We start from the raw sequence: 22,170 nt of genomic DNA on the forward strand, positions 1-22,170 counted from the left end.
AGATTGAATCAGTAATCAAAAACCTCCCAACAAAGAAAGCCCAGGATCAGATGATTTCTCTGGTGAATTCTACCAAACATTAAAGAAAAATTAATTCCAATCCTCAAGCACTCTGAAAAATTGAAAAGGAGGGAATACTGCCAGATTTGTTTTATGAGGTTCACATTCCCCTCCTATTAAAGCCAGATAAGGACATTACCAGAAAAGAAAACTATAGGCCAGTGTCCCTGATGAATATAGATGCAGTAGATGTCTCTGCATAAAATCCTTAAAAAAATGTTAACAAGTTGAATTCAACAGCACATTAAAAAGATCATACACCATGATCAAGAGGGCTTTATCACTGGGATACAAAGATGGTTCAACATATGCAAATCAGTAAATGTGATACATCATATTAATAGAATGAAAGATAAATAGCACACGATCATCTCAATAGCTACAGAAAAAAGCATTTGACAAAGTATAACTTACTTTCCTGATAAAAACTGTAAACAGGGGCCCCTAGGTGGCTCAGTCAATTAAGCGTCTGACTTTGGCTCAGGTCATGATCTCATGGGTCATGAATTTGAGCCCCACATTGTGCTCTGTGCTGACTGACAGCTCAGAGCCTGTTTAGGATTCATTCTCTCTCTCTCTCTCTCTCTCTCTCTCTCTCTCTGTCTTCCTCCCTCCCCCCTCCCCCCCCCCAAATGAATAAACATAAAAAAAACCCTCTAACAAATTAGCTATAGAAGGGCATACTTCAACAAAATAAAGGTCATATATGACAAGTCCACAGTTAACATCATACTCAACAGTGAAAGATTGAAAGCCTTTCTCTTAAGATCAGGAACAAGAAAAGGGGCCTACTTTCACCACTCTTAATTAAAATAGTACTTGAAATCTCAGCTTGTGCACTTAGGCAAGTAAAAAGAAATAGAAGGAATCCAAATCGGAATGGAAGAAGTGAAATTGTCTTTGTTTGCAAATGATATGATCTTATTTATACAAAATCCTAAAGACTCCACCAAAAAACTTTTAAAACTAATCAGTGAATTTAGTAAAGTTGCAGGATACAAAGTCAGCATACAGAAGCCAGTTGCATTACTATACACTAACAATGAAATATCTGAAACAGAAATAAAGTTATCTCATTCTCAATAGCATCAAAAACAATAAAATGCTTAGGAATAAATTTAACCAAGGAGGTGAAAGATCCGTATAGTAAAAACTATAAGATTTTGATGAACAAAATTGAAGAAGACACACATAAATGGAAAGGTATCTGATGTTCATGGATCAGAAATATTAATATTATTAAAATGTCCATACTACTCAAAGCCATTTGTAGATTCAATGCTATTCCTATAAAAATTTCAATGGTATTTTTCACAGAAATAGAAAAAAAAATACTAAAATTTGTGTGGAACTACAGAAGACATTGAATAACCAGAGCAATCTTGAGAAACAACAAAGCTAGAGATATGACATTTCCAAATTTCAAACTGTACTACAAAGCTATAGTAATCAAAACAGTACGTATACTAATTAAGAGAGTATGATGCTAGAATAAAAATAGACACATAGACCAAGGAACAGAATTATGAGCCCAGAGGAAAAAAATGCATGAATAGGCAACTAATATTTGACAAGATAGCCAGGAATATGTGGTGGAGAAAGGATTATCTTCATTATAATGGTGCTGGGAAAATTGGATAATCATATGTATAAGAATAAATTGGACGCTTATCTTACACCACTCACAAAAATTAACTAAACATTTTAAACACTTTAATGTAAGGTCTGAAACTGTAAGGCTCCAAGAAGAAAAGATAGGAAAGGAGCTCCTTGACATTGGTCTTGGTAATGATTTCTTGTATATGACACCAAAAGTACAAGCAACAAATGCAAAAATTAGTTAGTGGGACTACATCAAACTAAAGAGCTTCTGCACAGAAAAAAATCAAAAAATGCAAAGGCAACCTAAAGAATGGGAGCAAGTATTTGCAAATCATATATCTATTAAGAGATTAATATCCACAATATATATAAGGAACTCATATGACTCATTAGCAAAAAGATATATAAGCAGTCTGATTTAAAAATAGAGGAACTGAACAGACATTTCCCCAAAGAAGACATACAAGTGGCTATACAAGTACGTGAAAAGGTACTCAAAATCACCAATCACAAGGGAAATAAAAATAAAAATAAAAACCTCAATGAGATATCCCACACCTGTTAGAATGACTGTCATTAAAAAGGCTAGAGTTAACAAGTATTGGTGAAGATGTGGAGAAAAGGGAACCTTGTGCACTCTTGGTGGGATGTAAACTGATAAAGCCACTGTGGAAAACAGTATGAAGTTTCCTCAAAAAAATAAAAATAGAACTACCATATGATCCAGCAATCCCACTTATAGATATATAGCTGAAGGAAATGTAATCCAGATCTCAAAGAGATATCTGACTCCCATGTCAGTTGTAGGATTATTCATAATAGTCAAAATATGGAAACAGCCTAAGTGTCTGTCTGAAGATGAATGGATAAAGAAGGTGTGGTATAAATTACTGTGGATTATTATTCAGCCATGAGAAAGAAGGAAATCCTGCCACTTGCAACAACATGGATGGACCTTGAGGGCATTATGTGAAATGACTAAGTCAGAGAAAGACAGAGACTATATATATTATCTCACTTAGATGAGGAATCTAAGAAAGCTGAACTCTTAGACACTAGAATGGTGGTTGCCAGGATCTGAGGGTTGGGGGAAATAGGGAAATGTTGGTCAAAGGGTGTAAACTTGGAATTTTAAGAGAAGTTTGGGAATCTGGTGGATAGCATGGTGATTGTAGTTAATAATACTGTATTATATGTTTGAAAGCTGCTAAGAGACTGGATCTTGGAAGTTCTCACTACAAAAAAGAAATGGTAATTATGTGAGATGATAGATGTGTTAACTAATATTACTGTGGTAATCATTTCACAACATATAAATGTATCAAAGCAACACATTGCACACCCTAAACTTTCACAGTGTTATATTAATTATATTATTAAAGCTGCAAAAAAATTAATTCAAATTTAAATTCACTTTCTCAGTCCCAGTAACCATTTTTGGTGTTCTTACAGCTAGTGGTTACCATATTGGATTTTACAGATACTGAATATTCCCATCAATTCAGAAAATTTTATTGGGCCACACTAAATCTAAAACATTATGAATACTAAAGAGATAGTGTAAAAATGTAGTTAGAAGAAAAATTCCATGTTTTAGAATTAATTTAGTCTCCCTTTTTTATTTTTCAACGTTTTTTTATTTATTTTTGGGACAGAGAGAGACAGAGCATGAACGGGCGAGGGGCAGAGAGAGAGGGAGACACAGAATCGGAAACAGGCTCCAGGCTCCGAGCCATCAGCCCAGAGCCTGACGCGGGGCTCGAACTCACGGACCGCGAGATCGTGACCTGGCTGAAGTCGGACGCTTAACCGACTGCGCCACCCAGGCGCCCCTAGTCTCCCTTTTTTAAAAAGCAAGTCTAGATTGAGTTTTCTTCATCTTATTGAGTGAGATTGTTTAAGGGTCTTGTGTATCTGTAATTCATAAAAATTTATTATTCTAATTATGCTCCTCTGCTTTTCTTTGTCATTAGTCCATGTATATAAGTGATTATTTGTTTAGATTTTATGCTTGGATTTCACAGTAAAGACCTAGTTAGCAAATATTTTCATACAGTGAACAATATAGAAGGAAAAAAGAGTCTTTTTCAAGAAGCTAAAAGGGATTATTCTTCATGATAGAAATATAATTATTTATTTTTCCTTATTTCGATCACCCCAGGGAATATTTTATACCCATTGAACAGGTTCAGTAGGATTTGGTTTACCTTTCTAGACTGAAGAGCTTTATTTTGATCACAGTATATTTAGATATTGCTAATTAAAAAGGCTATACTCATTTTGTTACAAAAGATTATCATGTCTCCTCCATAATGCTTAGAGGCAAAGGCAGAGATAAGGATTATCTGGCTTTTCACCAACAATAATACTATATGCCATTATGCCCAACAGTAAAGAATGGACAACTATTGACGAGGTTTAAATGTCCAAGGGTAAGTGTAGTCTACATAGTGACTAAGTGCTCAAATAATTTACTTACCTTTGGCTTGAAAGAGGTTTTTTTCAGGTCTAAACCAAAAAATTTTTCAGAGTCCGTTGAAAAGGATATTGAGAGTGGTTTAAATCTGATAAAATTCAATTAATTTTCTTCAAGTGTTGCACCACAGATTTAGGCATTGATTCACATGTTGCAGCCTGGATAAATCTAAAAGGCTCAATCTAGGAGAGTCAGATTTGCTTCAAGACCCAGCTGACTACCATCCTCTCCTTGAAGCAGCTCATTCTTTCCCCAGCTGGGATTAATCATTCCCTCTGTGATCTTTCATAGCACTTGAATTACATCTCTGTTGTAGTTATCACACTCTTTGATATAAAACCCCCAGCACTTTTTATTGTATCCCAAAATGTATGCAGTCTTGGCTTTTTCTTTCCCCTGTGTCCCTCCCGCTCTCCCTCCTTCTATGAATGCCTATAGGATTACATTCAAGTTCATCAGTGTGATATTCAGGATGCCCTTATAAATCCATCTGTATTTCTAATTGCTCCAGTATGGATTCTTCCGTATAGCCAAGCTGAATTATTCACTGCTCAAATGCTCAGGTTTATAACTTATTCTCACATAGAGAGAGGAGGATGGGGAAAAGGGAGAGAGAGGGAAAGAGATTGATTGAGACTGAGATTGAGAGAGAGGAATTTGGGGTGGCTGTTTTTTTCTTTTTCTTTTAATTTACATGTATTAGGAAGCAGCATGGTTAAACATGGACTCTGGAGTCCCACTTCTACAGCTTACTAGAATGTACTCTTGGGCAGATTACTCTGTAATCCTGTCTAAACCTTACCTTCTACAAATCTAGTACTGTCTCGCCTATATTAGCCTGCCCTCTCAAGGATTCAATTGTAAACTTTTTGTAAAGCATTTAGTACCTGGTAGATAGTAATACACACACACACACACACACACACACACACACACACACACACACATACAAATTACACTCTTTTTTATCCATTTGCAAACATATTGTGAACTTTCTTTCATGTCTATAAATATAAAATATAACTTTAAAAAATTTTTTTTACATTTTATTTATTTTTGATAGACAGAGGCAGAGCACAAGTGGGGGAGGGGCAGAGAGCGAGGGAGACACAGAATCCGAAGCAGGCTCCAGGCTCCAAGCTGTCAGCACAGAGCCCAACTCGGGACTCAGACTCACAAACCGCGAGATCATGACCTGAGCTGAAGTTGGACGCTTAACTGACTGAGCCACCCAGACGCCCCTAAAATATAACTTTTAATGCTACCCAACACCCACGTATTTCAAAATGCATTTTGGAAAAATTAATGTTATACAAATAAACAATCATTTTATTAATTTTCTCTCTTTTTATTAGGATGAGGGAAGAATCTAACATGCATGGAGCTATGCATTAATATATGCGTTAATCCCATATTGTTGATGAAGAAATAGTGTGTCAGAGAGGTTAAGTAATTGGCCCAAGATTACGTAGTAAGTGATAGTCAGGATTGTACTGTCCACTGCAATATGCTTTTGCTCACACCAAATGACACAAATAACTTCTGTATACATGGTGACCAGAAATTTAGGCTTGAAATCTAACACAAGATTTGTGTCACACTAAAATGTTGTAATCTTTAGGATGGATGCTGTTTTATAGTATTTGACATTTCATAAGATTCACAAGGCCTATTTCACAAGATTCAGGAATAAGGCAGTAGGGCTTTACTAATGTCCGTCTCACCAAACAACTAAAAATGTCACAGTTGACTGTAGATTATTAAACATGCCCTCTTTAGTGATAAAGACTACTATGTTGTTGAAGTTTTTTCAAAAAAGAGGAACATTTGTTTTTATCATTTATGTCTATTCTTCAGTGTTCCTTACCCTCTGTGTTCAGTAATGCCAGAATTACCTAAAAATTTCTAGGCTGGTTTTAAAAGACACTGCTTTGTTTATCTTGAGGTTTTTGTTTTGTTTTTGCCATTGCCTGATGTTGTTTTTCACCATAGACAGGTCTAATCTGTAGAATCAGAGTGTAGTGGTGGTTAGTTGGATGTGGATACCATGCCTATCATTCAAACAGAACCTTCAATGGTATTATCCAGGTGAAGTTACAATTTCGATTTATTCATATTCAGTCAGGAACATGACCTAGTTATGAGTTACCACGAACAACATCTACCTTAAGTATCTCTTCACCAGGCAAGGACGTTGTACGTAATTCACATTATTCTCCTAAAGTCCCATCTCATTATTTATTCTGAATAGACTTGAGACTGGTATGTGTGTGTGGGTTTTTTTGTGTTTTTGTTTTGTTTTATTTCATTTTGTTTTCTTTTAGGAATTTATACTTTTGTGTGTGAAGCTTTCTGTTTAGGAAAGCTCATTTTTTCAGGAAGCTTAATATCAAAATTCTAGTATTTTCTGTATTTATAAATCTTGCAGGCCATGTTGTCCTTTTTTGGGGGTGAGGTTTTATTCTATTTTCTTCTTTTATCTAGGTTTTTCTTTTTACTAAATTAAGAAATAGATTAAGTTAAACTTAATAAATCTTCAGTCTTAACCCTTTTCTTTGATATTTGGTCAAGAATCTTTACAGTTGTGTCTTTTAGAAATCTCCCCAAGGTCTTAGCAAGAAATCTTGCAAGAAAAGTTTTAACTTGTAAGTGTTACAGTCTGAGTGCCAGTTGACTTCTATTTAACAGTGTTTAGAGTTCTCTTATCAAGCCCAGAATACTGGTCAATACGCTTGATTTTTTGTTGAACTAGGTTGTTTTCTCTGTTTCTTAATGCTTCTGTTGCTCTTAAAACAAGCTGGACAATAATTATAATGACCAGATTATTTATCTCTAGTGAGAACTCATAGTATGTCTTCTTTTGAGGGGTGGGGGGAAGAAGAAGAAGTAGAAGGAAAGAGCAAATATAATGACTTTTTTCCTAGTCATTGTATTCCAGAAATGGAATCCATAGGTCAGGTTCCATTTTCATGTGAATTTTTGCTCTTCCTTTACTTTTCCTCTAAGGGAAGGTGCTTTCACACACATTTGGGAGTGGCCAAATGGTATATATGGCAGAAAGATGTTGAAGGAGGGAATCTGGGGGATTATGAGTGGTGTTTCCATTGGGATAGCATCTCCTAGGTGTTTGAATTAACTATAACATAAAAATACATATGTTTGGAAAGAATGGCAGAGATAATAAGGATTTGTCTCAAATTCCTAGTGATCTTGGTATAGTTATTTACAGTGGTAGAGAGTATAAAAAGAATATGTCAGGCTTCCTCCCCTCCCCCTGCCCCGTAACATTGACTTCAGAGGGGGAAAGATGTAGGAAGTACCCACATCACCAGGAGAAGCTGGTATTTCCTTTGGCAGGCCAAGGGATGCAGGTGGTATGGTGGCCTCATGATATGGGAGAATTAAATTTCTTCATAGTTACTTAGAAAGCAACATAGTTTTAATTTACTAACTCCAGTCCTAGATGCTTTATCTTCTAGTAACTATTGCCACAAATGCTCTACTCACACATATTTTGCCCAATTTCTTTTGGGACTGTGTGTGTGTGTGTGTGTATTTTAATTTATTTATTATTGAGAGAGAGAGAGCATGTGCAGGAGAAATGCAGAGAGAGAGGGAAAGAGAGAGAGTCCCAAGCAGGCTCTGCACTGTCAGTACAGAGCCCAATATGGGGCTCGAACTCATGATCTGTGAGATTATGACCTGAGCTGAAATCAAGAGGCAGACGCTTGATCAACTGAGATACCCAGGCACCCCAGGACTGATAGTAATTAGCATGTACTGAACATTTATATCATGCCATGCACTAGTCTAAGTTCTTTATATTATTTAGCTCATTTAATTTTCACAGGAACCCAGGGAGGGTAAGGAGCTACTTTTATTACCTTTTTACAGATAAGGAAATTGAGGTTAACCAACCTGCTCAAGGTCACACAACTAGCAGAGATTTGAACCCAGCACTCTAACTACAGAGCCTTTACCCTTAATTTTGTTTTTTGTTTCCTAAAAAAAATTTTTGTGTTACATTTAATTTTTATGCCATGTTACCTCCATGTTTTTGTGATTAATGATATGTTCTATAAAGCCCTACATTAAGACAATTATGATTGATATCTAGTTCACCTTTTAGAATTATTGACAGTTTTTCAGTCCTTTAATGAAAGAAGTAAATTTAATTTGGAGTTAGAGTTCATCAGTGCATTTTTGTCCAAGTGATGAATTGTTCAGTAAGTCTCCATTTCCCACCTTTTCAGATTTTTTTTTGAAATTTTTATTTTCTGCTATGTCTTGTCCATATATCATATTCCTAGGTGAGTATGGAGATTTTTTCAATCAATTGAAAAACAATATATATTGCTTTTTAAAACCCATTGCTTTTAACATAATTGCTTAAATTTTGCCTTTTGATACTTACTGAACAAGATGTTTACAGTTAGTTGCAGCTTATGTGTTTAACATGCATTTAGTCAGAAAAGGAAAGCAAGAATAAAAATTTAAATAATGTTGGGGATTGTCTCTGCCTTCCCCTTTAGTGAGCATGTATCCTGGAATGAATGGGCAATGTGAATATGAATCTATTATCCCTAAGTTGGTTTTAGTTACTGTGTACCACTCACTGGATGATTCTGTGGGTATGATTATTTTTTTTATACAACATGATCCATGAAAACAAGCCAACAACTGGAAAAAAGGAAGCAGTCCCAAGGTTGGAAGAAAATCTGGCTGTGTCATACTTACTAAAAGAGAATGCATTGGTCTGTAATAGGTTTTTCCAGGGTAATTTCAACAAATGCGCAATTTCTGCCTTGTGTGTTTACTTTAGAACTAACTCCTTTATGTGACTCCTTTGTATGGGTGTCTGTTTGATGCCAGGTTCTGTAATAGGTGCTAGAAAGATGAGAATTTGTTTTGTCCTTCAAATAATTTGGTCTGATGGCTCATAGGTAAGGAAGGACAACGTGAGGTAATGGAGAAGATAAGTATAAAATTAATAGTTTGAGAATGTTCTGTTGAGAATGTTCTGTTAACCTAAACAAATAAAAAACAAAACCAGTAAGTTTTTGAACATTGTTCTATGTGTGGAAGTAACTAGCTAAATTCTCCAGGGGAGAAAAGAATTAGAAGCAAGAGTTCCTGTCCTGTAAAATCTCATAAAGCTCTTTGCAGTTCTCATATATGTGTCATGGTATTTATCTGAATATCATACCATTTTAGTTGTACCTGTCTTTATGTTATATGATATATATACATTTATGTATGTTTTCTTTTAGGTTTCTATATATGCTGTACCAGAAAAGATTGGTCAAGTTCACCATGCCTTGGAAACAACTGTGAAGCTTCTTGAATTCTATCAAAACTACTTTGAAATTCAATACCCACTTAAGAAATTGGGTAAGAATCAAACAGTGCCTCTGGTTTTCATTAGCATTATAACCTAGATTCATTTGGCAAATGTTTTGTAGAAAGCACTTTTTTAAAATTATTTAAAGAGAAAACTAATAAACACCTAAAGCTTTAAAAATTGTTTACATTTGTTAAGATTATTTACATTCCCTAAAAGTAGCTGAATGTGGAGCTTAAAACATTTAGAAGTTTATGGAGCTGTTCCAAGGGCTTATACAGGTTCTGTGTAAGTGGCAATTTGCTTAGGGCTTTGTCTGCAGTCAGACTCTAACTTCCTAAGAAATTCTGTTTCACAGGAGGAAAACTGAGTAATAGATGCTGAGGAAAGCAAGAGCTGGTCCTGGATAGAAGAACGTTGGGCCTGTACTTTGTCTTTCTTGCTCTAGGAAGTTGATTCATTGTGAAAGAATTATATATCTCTTTCTTTGTGAAGGGACAGAGCAATGGTGACTCCACAGGAATTGGTCAGGTCTCAACTGACCGATAGATGGGGAACATACAAGACTAGAGTAAGGTTCGATTTGCCAAGAATATAAAATGAACTCCCTGTCTTTTGATTCACAGTGATAAACCAATGGGTAAAATATTTTTTGGGGGGAGTGCCTTAGATGAGCGAAATTTGATCACTTCTTTCTTCACATGTTCAGATTTGGTGGCTATTCCTGACTTTGAAGCGGGAGCAATGGAAAATTGGGGTTTGCTCACCTTCCGTGAAGAGACACTTCTGTATGACAATAATACTTCTTCAGTGGCGGATAGAAAACTGGTGACTAAAATCATTGCTCATGAGCTCTCCCATCAGGTATTAATAGCCATGACTATTATATTTAATACTTATAGTATTTTAGAATAAGAAAATAAGTAAGAATTTTAGGATAAGAAATTGGAATAAGCTAATGAGAAATTCGGCCTTTTATTGTAGTATTGCCTTTCATAATAAAATGGTGGGTTTTTTTGTTTGTTTTTGTTTGTTTTTGTTTTTTGTTTTTTAGTTTTTTTTAACACAAACATGATCATCAAATGAAAATGCTATCTAGGGGTGCCTGGCTGGCTCATTTGGAGGAGTACGCAATTCTTGATCTCAGGGTCATGAGTTCGAGCTCCACATGGTGTGCAGAGATTACTCAAATACGTAAATACATACATACATACATACATACATACATACTTAAAAGAAATTGCTATCTAATGTTTGTATAGGATTGTACAGTTTATAAAGCATTTTCACATCCATATCTCATTTACTTTTCATAACAGCTGTGAGGTAGGTGATGATCCCATTTTATAGATGTGGAAATTGAGAGTGTAAGTAAATGACTTACCCAAAGTCACAGAGCTAATAATTGGCAGCACTGGCCCTTGAAGAACCACTGTCTCCTCAAGATGTTTCTCCTTTTTTGCCCCCAATAATACACAGCTGTTTCACCTCTGACAATTGCCAGCCCCTCAGTATAACTTTGTGGCAGAGAAACCCTCCCCTTAAATTGCATTCTATTCTGGCATCTCTTGGACTGTAGTTGTCAAGACTAGATTTATATTTTCTTCTCTTGCTCAAACTGGGTTCTTTGTTAATTTGAGAGAGGGAGGGTACTCTTTGTATGACAAGGAGAAAAAGAAAGAAAATTATATGGGTACGTGGACCCCCCTCTTTCTTTCTCAACACCTTGTCTTTCTTTTGTCCCTTGATGAGGTGCATAGCAGTGTTGGGTGTAGTTTGGGGGCATCACGATTGAGGGACAACGTGGAAGAAGAGTAGCATGCACTCTGGTCAGTTTGGTCCCTGTCTCAAACGCCTATATGTGTGAGATTCTAGAGGTCTTGTGAAGACTTCGTAATGGTCTTGCATATGAAGCACATACTTAGTGATAATTATGATTTTAGGCATGTAGACAAGTTGTCCTTTAGGGGATCTTCTCTAGGTCTGTTATTTCTGGGGCCTCCCCATCACCACTTCTCAGTTACTTCTTCTTTAAGACATATATTCCTCGGAAGCAGGTTTTAAAATAATATCTTTGAAAAACATGTTATTGTAATTCTCAAAAGTGTTTTGTTTCCATACCCAGTAACCTTATTATTTTGCTGCTGATTTGAGATGAGCCCCAGATGTCACTAAATCGCACACCCTATAACCTACCACTCTCCATTGCAGAGATTTTTGAGATACATTTTTCTTTTTGAGAGTCTCCTTTCATTGTTTTCCTTCTTATTATTATTTTATAGATGAAGACATTTAATGATATTTCTCATTTCATTTATTTATATGCATGCCAGCTTTCTTAAAGAATATTGTTTGAATTCTCTTTTCAATCATGTAAATACTGTCCTCAACTTGGGTAACTGAGGAGAAACATGAAATATAGGCTCTCTGTAGGAAAATCTCTCAGAAATTTATTTTTAAGTTGTAATGGATGGCTGAAGATATAGAATAGAAATAATCTTACTAACTTGATAGTAGTAGGTAGAAGAATTTCATTATCTAGGAAATACCACTTTTAATGAAGTAGCGAAAAACTGTTTTTGTTTACCTAGTAAACAGGGTTTGTATGTTAATTTGATAAATATGCTAACTAACTGTGGTTTTTGCTTGTTTTCCCATTCAACAAGGTAAAATGTTAAAATTTTCATTTTCATTTTAGAGTTAATTTACACAAATTTTTTGTAAGTCTTTAATTTGAATATAGTTTGTTTTACCTAATAACTGCATTTTTAAGTAATTATAATCTGGCTAAAGGGGATGAAGCTGACAATTTAATTATTAGAAAATTCTTGACAGTATAAATATTGTGTTGGTTAGTAGGATTTTTTGCTTTGTTTTCCCCACAGTGGTTTGGTAATCTAGTAACAATGGAGTGGTGGAACGATCTATGGCTAAATGAAGGGTTTGCTACTTTCATGGAGTATTTCTCCTTGGAAAAAATATTCAAAGAGCTTTCTAGTGTAAGTATACCGTTTATTAGACGTGCTATAAATCATATTTGCCCCGTATTTTATAGTCATTTGGAGTGCTGAAAATGTTTCTAGAAAGATACAATAAAATTGACACTTGTTACTGATAGCTTATACCTCTTGAGATTTGACAGTGAAAATTAAGCTTTTACTTATTGATATATTTCATTGAAAGCTGAAATTATGTGCAATTATTTCATACTTTGTTAAGATGAACATTTAAAATCGCTTTACTACATTTTATTTCCAATAGATGTGGCTCTTCTTGAAGGAATTTAAATTAAGTTGAAAAGCCTTTTTAGCAAAACAAAACTTTTTATCCTTTGTATAAAGAGAGAAAAAAAATAAGACATTTTGTAGCAATACTCTCTCCCTGTTATCACTGTGATCATTCTTGTAACAGTGATAACATAGGTTCATACAGACAAATAATTTGCCCTGTTAAGGTACCAACCATATTTGTGCCCTTTTCAATGACTTGGGACATCGTTCTGTCATAGGGAGTGTAATACTGTTGTTACTGTGTTCCTAGACTTCCTGGGGAAAGGCAATGGTATGACAGGTATTGCCAAATAATCCAAGCAATAGGTGGGAAAGTATAAAGATCCCATTCACCCTTAAAATCCTGTGACATTCTATTAAACTTCCTAAATATACGATCCAAGACTGCTTCAAAACAGGGATACTCTTAAGAGCTTTCAATTTGAAATTTTTGTGTAAGTCCAGTTCAAAAACTTCAGGTAAGTAGAAGGAACTTATTTTTAGCTAGAATACTAAGCAAAGTATTCTAAATCTATGTATGTGACTTAATTAAGCAACCAGATACACAGTTTCACCACTGGGTGGTGCCCAGAATGTTTAAAACCTTCTAATGTATATTCTGGGGGAGCTCATCTGCTGAGCTATCGAAGAATTCTATTTAAGTATTATATTTTACTTCAAATGAACCTCAGTGAAGGGAAATGTATATTATCTTAATAGAAACCTGGACTACATATGAGAAATGAGCTTAAGGACCAGTTTTTATTTTTGCTTTTTAATTGTAAATGTTATTTTAAAAGTACACACTAACCATCTTAGAATATTTACTTCGAATACCTGGATTTGGCACATTTGGTCGCTTTAATAGTAGATTCTTAATTAATCCTTATGCTGTGGGTTAGGAAATAATAATGTTTTTCATATGGTCAGGATGTTATCATTGTATTTTTAAATGTAAGGAATATGAATGAAAGTCTCTCTATGCTTACACTTTCAAAAGCCTATTTTCTGAAGTTTAGTAAAGATGGGTATTTTTTAATAATGACCTTAAACAGGTAATTAATCTAATTCATATAAATAATTACTATATTTTCCTTTGCCTTTGATAATGTTCATGGTTTCATAATCTGTTTGATGTTTTTGCTAGTATGAAGATTTCTTAGATGCTCGATTTAAAACCCTGAAGAAAGATTCCTTGAATTCATCTCATCCAATATCATCATCATCTGTTCAGTCTTCAGAACAGATCGAAGAAATGTTTGATTCTCTTTCCTATTTTAAGGTACCGCTCTACACATCAACTACCTGGAGTGGGTTTCAAATTAATTTCATATGTGAGCAAGCTTCATGATTTAAATTATTTTAAGCATTAAAACTAGATTATTTTAAAGATTAGAGATTACTTTAAGATTATTTTCAGGTATACGTTTAAACTGTAAGATGTTTGCTTCTATTTAAATCTTGGTTTTAACTTTTTCTGGGTCTTTCTTTCTCTGATTTAAGTTCTTCTGACTGGTATAGTGAGTGGGTAATCAGATAATATAGCAACATATCTTTTAAAGTTGGTTCAGTCTCTGGATCTATAGGTAGAATATGTCCAGGGAAGGTCCTAAGCAAGCCCTTAGCTGTGTTATTGAGGATTGAAAGATGTTCAAAGTCACAGTTGCCAAAACTCAAAAACAAAAAGAGTATTTAAGAATTGAGAACTAGATTGCAGGATCAGAAGCACAGACTCCAGGTTTGGGAGTGAAGCAAAAACAGAAAACTGGAAACCTGATTAGGATTGCCATAGGTCAGAGAACAGAACAATGCCTCTCACAGTTGTGGTGGGAGGTGTGAATGTTAGGACTTACTTACCTCCTTACTCTGGCTGCCAAATTAATTGATTAATAAATGAATTCCTCCACTGGACAGAGAAAACACACAAAACACCTGAGATACAAACCATATCTTCAAGAAACTCAAAGTTTAGGTGGTAGGTACTTGTGAAGCACTAAGAGATGATATGTGCTGAATGAATGGTACAGATTTTTTTTACCTAGGTTTATGAAGAGAACTTTTTTGTAGGAAAATGGAAATGGAAGGGAATTAAATAATAAAAAGATATGGATAAAGAGGAATGGTAAGTGTTGAGTATGGCAGGAATGGGACAATAAGGTCTACAAAGAGACAGTTCAGGAATACTGATGGGCAGGACATTTTTGTTTAGGGAATAAATGCTTGATTGTGGTGGAAGCCATAAATGGAGTAGGGGAAAGATAGAAAAGGAGCTTGGGGCAGTTGTAGAAGGTTCTAAACGCCATCAGGAATCTGGACTTTTTCTGTAAGCATTGGGAAGCTTTAGAAGATTTTTCAGAGGAATTACTTGATTAAAGTTACTATTTATGAAAACTAATTTGTTCCAGCTTGTAGATTTAAGTGGAGAGAGAACTAAAGTCAGGAAATTGCTGCTAACGTCCAAGCATGATGTGGTAAAGGATGAAATTAGGAGTGGTAGTGAAAGTGGAAGAAAAATGATGAGTGTAAAAAAACATGGGCTGGAGGGAAGTTCTTGAAGGATTTAGTGATAGGGTAAGACAGGTAAAGAAAGGGAGACATGTTTTCCAGGTTCACACCTGACTGACATGGAAAATGGTAGTACTGTTAACAAATAAGAAATAAGGAGTTTAATTAGCTATATTAAATATATTCCAGTTGGAGATACTGCTATGATTTTTAAAGCCTATATGGGATCTGTCGATAAAATTTTAAAACTTGTGGTTCTGTTCTTATACAGAACTGTCGCTTCAAGATTTGTTCTTACAGAGCTCTGTCATCCTCTGACCGCCATCCCCTAAACCCCAAATTCATTGTCTTATCATGTGGTCTCCACAGCATACCTAACCCCTGTCAATATGGTAACTACTTATTTCATGATTGGAAATCTGGCAAATACCCCACATAACTGAGAAAAGTAGGATATTTTACCAATGTTATGTACAAGAACAAGTGTCACTAGGGAAATGTGTTTGACAGATATATTCTATTTGGGTTTTTTAATCTCCAAGCCTAATTCTCATGTAGATTGTCTCTTGAGGAGATCAAGTAGGAAGTAAACTTAGAAAGAAAAGAAAAAAAAAAAAAAAGGTCTGAAATGTAAATGCCAGGGGCCACCAAAATGAGGTGGTTCCGTGCAAGATGAGGATCCAGGGAGAGAGTGAGAGTGATGGCCAGTGAATAGGGGGAGGATGAAGAGTGCCTCCCAAGGCTCAGTGCAGAAAGACTTCAAAGGATGAGTGAGTGATCAGTCATTCAGATGCCACTAGCAGGTTAAGATGAGCCTGGGAATTGATGTTGGTTTCAAGACAGCATGAAGTTCATCAGTGACCTTGATAAAACCACTTCTGGGGGCACCTGGGTGGCTCAGTCGGTTAAGCGGCCGACTTCGGCTCAGGTCATGATCTCGCAGTCCGTGAGTTCCAGCCCCGCATCGGGCTCTGTGCTGACAGCTCAGAGCCTGGAGCCTGTTTCAGATTCTGTGTCTCCCTCTCTCTCTGACCCTCCCCCGTTCATGCTCTGTCTCTCTCTGTCTCAAAAATAAAATAAAACATTAAAAAATAAAAAAAAAAAACCACTTCTAGCAGAGTGATGGTTGGAAGATTGCCTTAAAGAAAATGGAGATGGCAACTGCAGACAGCTCTTTGAGGAGTTTACTACAAAGAGGGAAATAAGAAATAGGGTGATAACTAGAAGAGACATGGAGTTAAAAAAAGGAAGGCCATCTTTTATTTGTTTTAAAGGAGGAATGAATGTTGCATAATTTTGTTAATGGGAATGTAATAGTAGGGAAAGTTGGTCATGCAGGAGTGAAAGGGATCTGTTGGGAACAAGAATGAGTACTTAAATTTATAGAACAAGTAACACCATGAAGCATGATACAGAAATAAGAGAGTAATAGCTATTAAATTCAGTTACGTGTATCTGATAATCTTGACCTAATATTGCTACATTTTTACCAGAAGTGAAATTCAAAGACTATTTGAATTCCTTTTGTGTACTAGGTGTTGTTTTAGTCTCTGAAATTGAGCTTTGCAGTGTTGCCCTCAATTATCATACACTCTAGAAGAGGAAATAAAGATATATCTATCTAAATATATATTAAATATATATCTGTAGCAGATGAAGGAAGTGATACAAATTGCCCTTGAAGATGGAGAAATATTTCTATCTTAAATCAGGAAAAGCTTCACAAAGGTGTTTTTGGAAACGATGGCATGCACTTCAATGACTATATAGCATGGCCTTAATAGTTGTATGCTGGATTCTGAATTATTAGTGTATGCTTATTGCCCTATACATTCATTAATTCCAAACATATTTGAAGTAACTCTGCAGGAAGAAGAGAGATCTTGGTTATTTTAGCAACATGATATATTAAAATTGGAAATTGATGCACTCCCAAGTAGAGAGGCTTTTGAGAGTTCTGCTTGTTTATTGTCTCCTGCAGTGAACCCATGAATTCAACTGGTACTTTTTTTTTTCAATATATGAAATTTATTGTCAAATTGGTTTCCGTACAACACCCAGTGCTCATCCCAAAAGGTGCTCTCCTCAATACCCATCACCCACCCTCCCCTCCCTCCCAACCCCCCATCAACCCTCAGTTTGTTCTCAGTTTTTAAGAGTCTCTTATGCTTTGGCTCTCTCCCACTCTAACCTCTTTTTTTTTTTTTCCTTCCCCTCCCCCATGGGTTTCTGTTAAGTTTCTCAGGATCCACATAAGAGTGAAAACATATGGTATCTGTCTTTCTCTGTATGGCTTATTTCACTTAGCATCACACTCTCCAGTTCCATCCATGTTGCTACAAAGGGCCATATTTCGTTCTTTCTCATTGCCCTGTAGTACTCCATTGTGTATATAAACCATAATTTCTTTATCCATTCATCAGTTGATGGACATTTAGGCTCTTTCCATAATTTGGCTATTGTTGAGAGTGCTGCTATAAACATTGGGGTACAAGTGTCCCTATGCATCAGCACTCCTGTATCCCTTGGGTAAATTGCTAGCAGTGCTATTGCTGGGTCATAGGGTAGGTCTATTTTTAATTTTCTGAGGAACCTCCACACTGTTTTCCAGAGTGGCTGCACCAATTTGCATTCCCACCAACAGTGCGAGAGGGTTCCCGTTTCTCCACATCTTCTCCAGCATCTATAGTCTCCTGATTTGTTATTTTGGCCACTCTGACTGGCATGAGGTGATATCTGAGTGTGGTTTTGATTTGTATTTCCCTGATGAGGAGTGACGTTGAGCATCTTTTCATGTGCCTGTTGGCCATCCGGATGTCTTCTTTAGAGAAGTGTCTATTCATGTTTTCTGCCCATTTCTTCACTGGGTTATTTGTTTTTCGGGTGTGGAGTTTGGTGAGCTCTTTATAGATTTTGGATACTAGCCCTTTGTCCGATATGTCATTTGCAAATATCTTTTCCCATTCCGTTGGTTGCCTTTTAGTTTTGTTGGTTGTTTCCTTTGCTGTGCAGAAGCTTTTTATCTTCATAAGGTCCCAGTAATTCATTTTTGCTTTTAATTCCCTTCAACTGGTACTTTAAGCATTGGGGACAGGGATAGGGATTCAACAGAAAATTTGGCATGTTTTTCTATTAAAGATATATTCACAAACACTTAGCTTTTTAACATAACACTGAAACAGTAACTGATAAACCACATAAAAATGGCTCATAGTAGAATTAGTGCACATGGGAATCTGCTCCATTATTCTTTTGTCAAATCCTTTAAAATAATTTTTAAAGACAATTTGAACATAGTTCACATCAGATTATATGACACTAAATAACAGTGTATTATAACTATGTTCTATAGTGCAAGTTTATACTTAGCATGATTGTATTTTGAATTTTAGATTGTCAATTCTATAAACCGATTGTAGTCCATTATTTTCCACCCCCTTCTCACTATTTTTTTTTTAATTAAACAGGGAGCCTCTCTCTTGTTGATGCTGAAAACTTATCTTAGTGAGGATGTATTCCAAAATGCTGTTGTCTTTTACCTGCATAGTCATAGCTATGCATCCATTAAAAGTGATGATCTGTGGGATAGTTTTAATGAGGTAAGTGACCTGGATATTTTATTTAGTTCTTAAGAAAGAGAAGAGTTCTTCTATTTATATTCTTATCAAGTATATAAATAAGCTATAGTACCAAGGATATTTAAGACAGAGGCGGATGGAACACAGAATTAAAGGTCAAGAAACGGAAATACTAGCCTTGAAATTATTGTGTGTAGCCTTGTATAACCATTTTTGTTCTATACCTTAGTCTCCATTCCTATTTAGTAGGAAAGTTGTCTTTTCTGAATTAATATATATTACTATATTCATTATTTGATTTTTTTTCAAAAATCTATTTTCCTTTTCTCAGGCTTTTGCATTTTCCTCCCATTCATGATTTTTTCCCTACACTCTGCCCTATAAAGCCTCCTCTCATTTGTGGCCATACTCTTTCCTAGAAGCCCATGTTTGTAGAGAATCTATCACAAGCTGGCTGCCATGAGCTGAATATTGCCCTTGGATCGTTTTGCTGTTTGGATTTTGTTGTGCCTGCAAATGTTCTAACAAGCAGTGTAATTAGGTGCCAGTTAGGCTTTAGAGCAGTGCGTGAACCCATCCTTCATGGTGCATGTATGCCGACGGCATAGTCCTTACAAGTGTTTAGGTTTGTCGTTTCCCTGATCCAGATCAATGGTTCTTAATGTTTTGGAAGATCATAGACATATTTGAAACCGTGATAAAAATTCTGGACATATTCCCCAGTAAAACCACATATTCACAATATCACACAAAGTTTCAAAGTTTTAGGGGCTCTGAAATTAAGAACTCCTACTCTAAATCTTTTCCATATACCCTTTCTCCTTCCTTGTCTTATCTCAAACCTTGTGTTTTCTAGCCGCTAACCCTGGTGCTCAGAAGATACACCTTTCCTTCTCTCTTTGAAAAGGTGGATTATTCCTTGATACTTAAGAGTTGCTTCCAAATCACTGTTGTTTTTTTCTCTTATCGTATGGTAACATTTCAGTTGAAAGCCACATTATTTACTTTATACCCATATTATCTCCTGACATTTAGAATATATTTCTTCCTTTCTGACTGACTTCAGCTTCTGCACCCATAGTGTTTTCCTATCCCAACCTCGTTCTTAACATTATCCTCAGGTTTGTCAGCCTCCACATCATATGCACTGGCCTCTTCATTTCTGTTCTGTTTTGAAGACCCAAAGGTGCCTTGCTTTTGGGAAAGCTTGTTTTCTTCCCAGTCCCTTATCCAGAAATGAATAGATTAGAGCCATGAGAAATGTAATATTAATATTGCAATGAGTTTGGATATATTTGATCCATCCTTTTCTGCTTTAAATAAATGGGCATATGGAGACTGAGGTTAAGGCTGCCATAGTAGAGTGGTACTGTTACCAAACAAAGTACTTAATGATTTTAGTTGCTTGCAATTCACATCCATATGTAGTCTAGAAGAATGATTTGAATGATAAGGTTACCTCACCTGCTTTAAAGAGATAGTTTTTCTAAAATGTCTTCTTAATCATTGATACCAGATGTCTTTAGGGGATGGTGGGCTTTAGAGGGTCTATGAACCTGACACTGGATTCTAGATTTTGCAGATAAGTTGATGTAATTTCTGGGAGAAAGGGTCTGTGACTGTCAAAACAGTTAACCACTGTTCTCTGGAGAAACTTAAAGTTGAGGCAGCTGATGTGTTTATATCTTATTCTGCTGCTGCTTTCTGGCACTCGCACAGAATTAGTTCTTCCAAAGGTGAATGTCAACATTTACAAAAGTTTAACTCCATATTCATGCTTCTGTTTTTATGTTAACATTACATGTAGTCTTCATAGAATGTGGTAGGCAGAGAGGGAAAGGTTTTGTTTTTAAGCAAAAATAATTCTTTTATATATATATATATATATATATATATATATATATGTATACACACACATATAGGTCACAAACAAAACACTAGATGTAAAGAAAATGATGAAAACCTGGACCCTGCAAAAAGGATTTCCTTTAGTGACTGTCCAAAGAAAAGGAAAGGAACTTCATGTACAACAAGAAAGATACTTTTTAAATGTGAAGCCTGACATTCAGCCTTCAGATGCAAGGTGTGTTCCTGCTTTTTCTTCCTGTTATCTATCTCTTTTGTATCCTTGGGTTAAAGTATTTTGTAATCACAATCTCTTAAGAAACCTAAGAAGATTATCTTTTTCTGGAAATAGCTTGAAAAATTCTCCTTCCTGCCAAAAAGGGGGGGGGGGGGATGACCCAACAAATTATGTGTAAATGACTGAGCACTGACTGAACTACTGGAAAGATTAATCTTCCAATATTTTCTTTTTACAGCTATCTCTGGCATATTCCACTATCCTATGTCACTGAGGGAAGAAATTACTCAAAATATCCATTGGTATTTTTACTGGACAAGAAATCAGGTTTGACTATAATTAACTCTTTTCTGAGAAGAAATTGAAAACAGTATATTTTTTAGAAATCTGACCAAGCAGCAGAAGGAGATTTTACTTTGCAAAGTGCATACTCTTTGAACTGGTTTTATGAGTCATCTATACAAGATGTGACTAAAGTGACACTGATTCCATGTCTCACGTTATCAAGTCAGTCATTCTTATTCATGTGAAATAAAGTACAAAAAGTTGCACTGTGTTTTTATATCCTAGATAAATATTTGTTGTTACAAAGAAGTAGTACAGGTAGAGCAGTCTCTTGAAGTATATGCTCTGCTGTTCACTCTTTAGGGGTGAGCTTGGGCAACTGCATTCCACAAGCATCGTAGATGATTCTTGCGCATAATAAAGGTTGATCATGATCCAGATTTATAGTAAGTAAGCATTACAAAATGTCCTGTGAACATAAGACACATTTTTGGTAGTAAGAAAATGGGCAAGAAATTATGTTTGTAAGGAAGCAGATAGGAAAATGTAAAGATGATGTATGTTGACCCACAAGGAGCCTATAAAAAACAATTGAAATGTAGTTTCTGACCATTTGTTAAATACCACTATGAATCCCACACCATGTATCCTCTTAATCCATGTCCTGAAACAATATGAAGACCTTGGGCTCTGCAGGAACCATTAGTGATACTCTAGATTTATGGAAAGGGAAAATTTCTTGTTTGAATTTGTATCTGGTGGTCAAGCCTCTGTTTTTGAGGGAGGAGTGTAGCCTAGTAGTTAATGGGCTATACTTTGGAGCCAGGTTATCTGGTGCACTGGTATGATTGTAGGTGGTCATGTGACTTCCTGAGCCTCATTCCCTCAGCTACTGAGTGGAGACAGTGATCGTACTTATAGTGTTATCGTGAGGATGGGGTTAATTTATGTGAAGTACCTAGAATAATGTC

The 22,170-nt window shown here is 35.7% G+C and overlaps 1 protein-coding gene across 4 annotated transcripts in view; it reads left to right on the forward strand.

Annotated features, from left to right (window-relative positions):
- Nucleotides 1-22,170, forward strand: part of LNPEP (leucyl and cystinyl aminopeptidase) — a 102,098-nt gene that overhangs the window by 45,660 nt on the left and 34,268 nt on the right. For all 4 annotated transcript variants that reach the window (XR_007461316.1, XR_007461315.1, XM_049647636.1 and 1 more), the window contains exons 5-11: nt 9,409-9,529; nt 10,189-10,343; nt 12,365-12,478; nt 13,896-14,030; nt 18,721-18,852; nt 20,754-20,914; nt 21,153-21,241. Coding sequence is in view for 2 of the 4 variants with exons in the window: in XM_049647636.1 (XP_049503593.1) it covers nt 9,409-9,529; nt 10,189-10,343; nt 12,365-12,478; nt 13,896-14,030; nt 18,721-18,852; nt 20,754-20,914; nt 21,153-21,241 (907 nt within the window). In the remaining 2 variants the exon portion in view is untranslated. The remainder of the gene's footprint in view (nt 1-9,408; nt 9,530-10,188; nt 10,344-12,364; nt 12,479-13,895; nt 14,031-18,720; nt 18,853-20,753; nt 20,915-21,152; nt 21,242-22,170) is intronic.

Source organism: Panthera uncia (genome assembly GCF_023721935.1).
Source record: "Panthera uncia isolate 11264 chromosome A1 unlocalized genomic scaffold, Puncia_PCG_1.0 HiC_scaffold_17, whole genome shotgun sequence".
Lineage (NCBI taxonomy): Eukaryota > Metazoa > Chordata > Mammalia > Carnivora > Felidae > Panthera > Panthera uncia.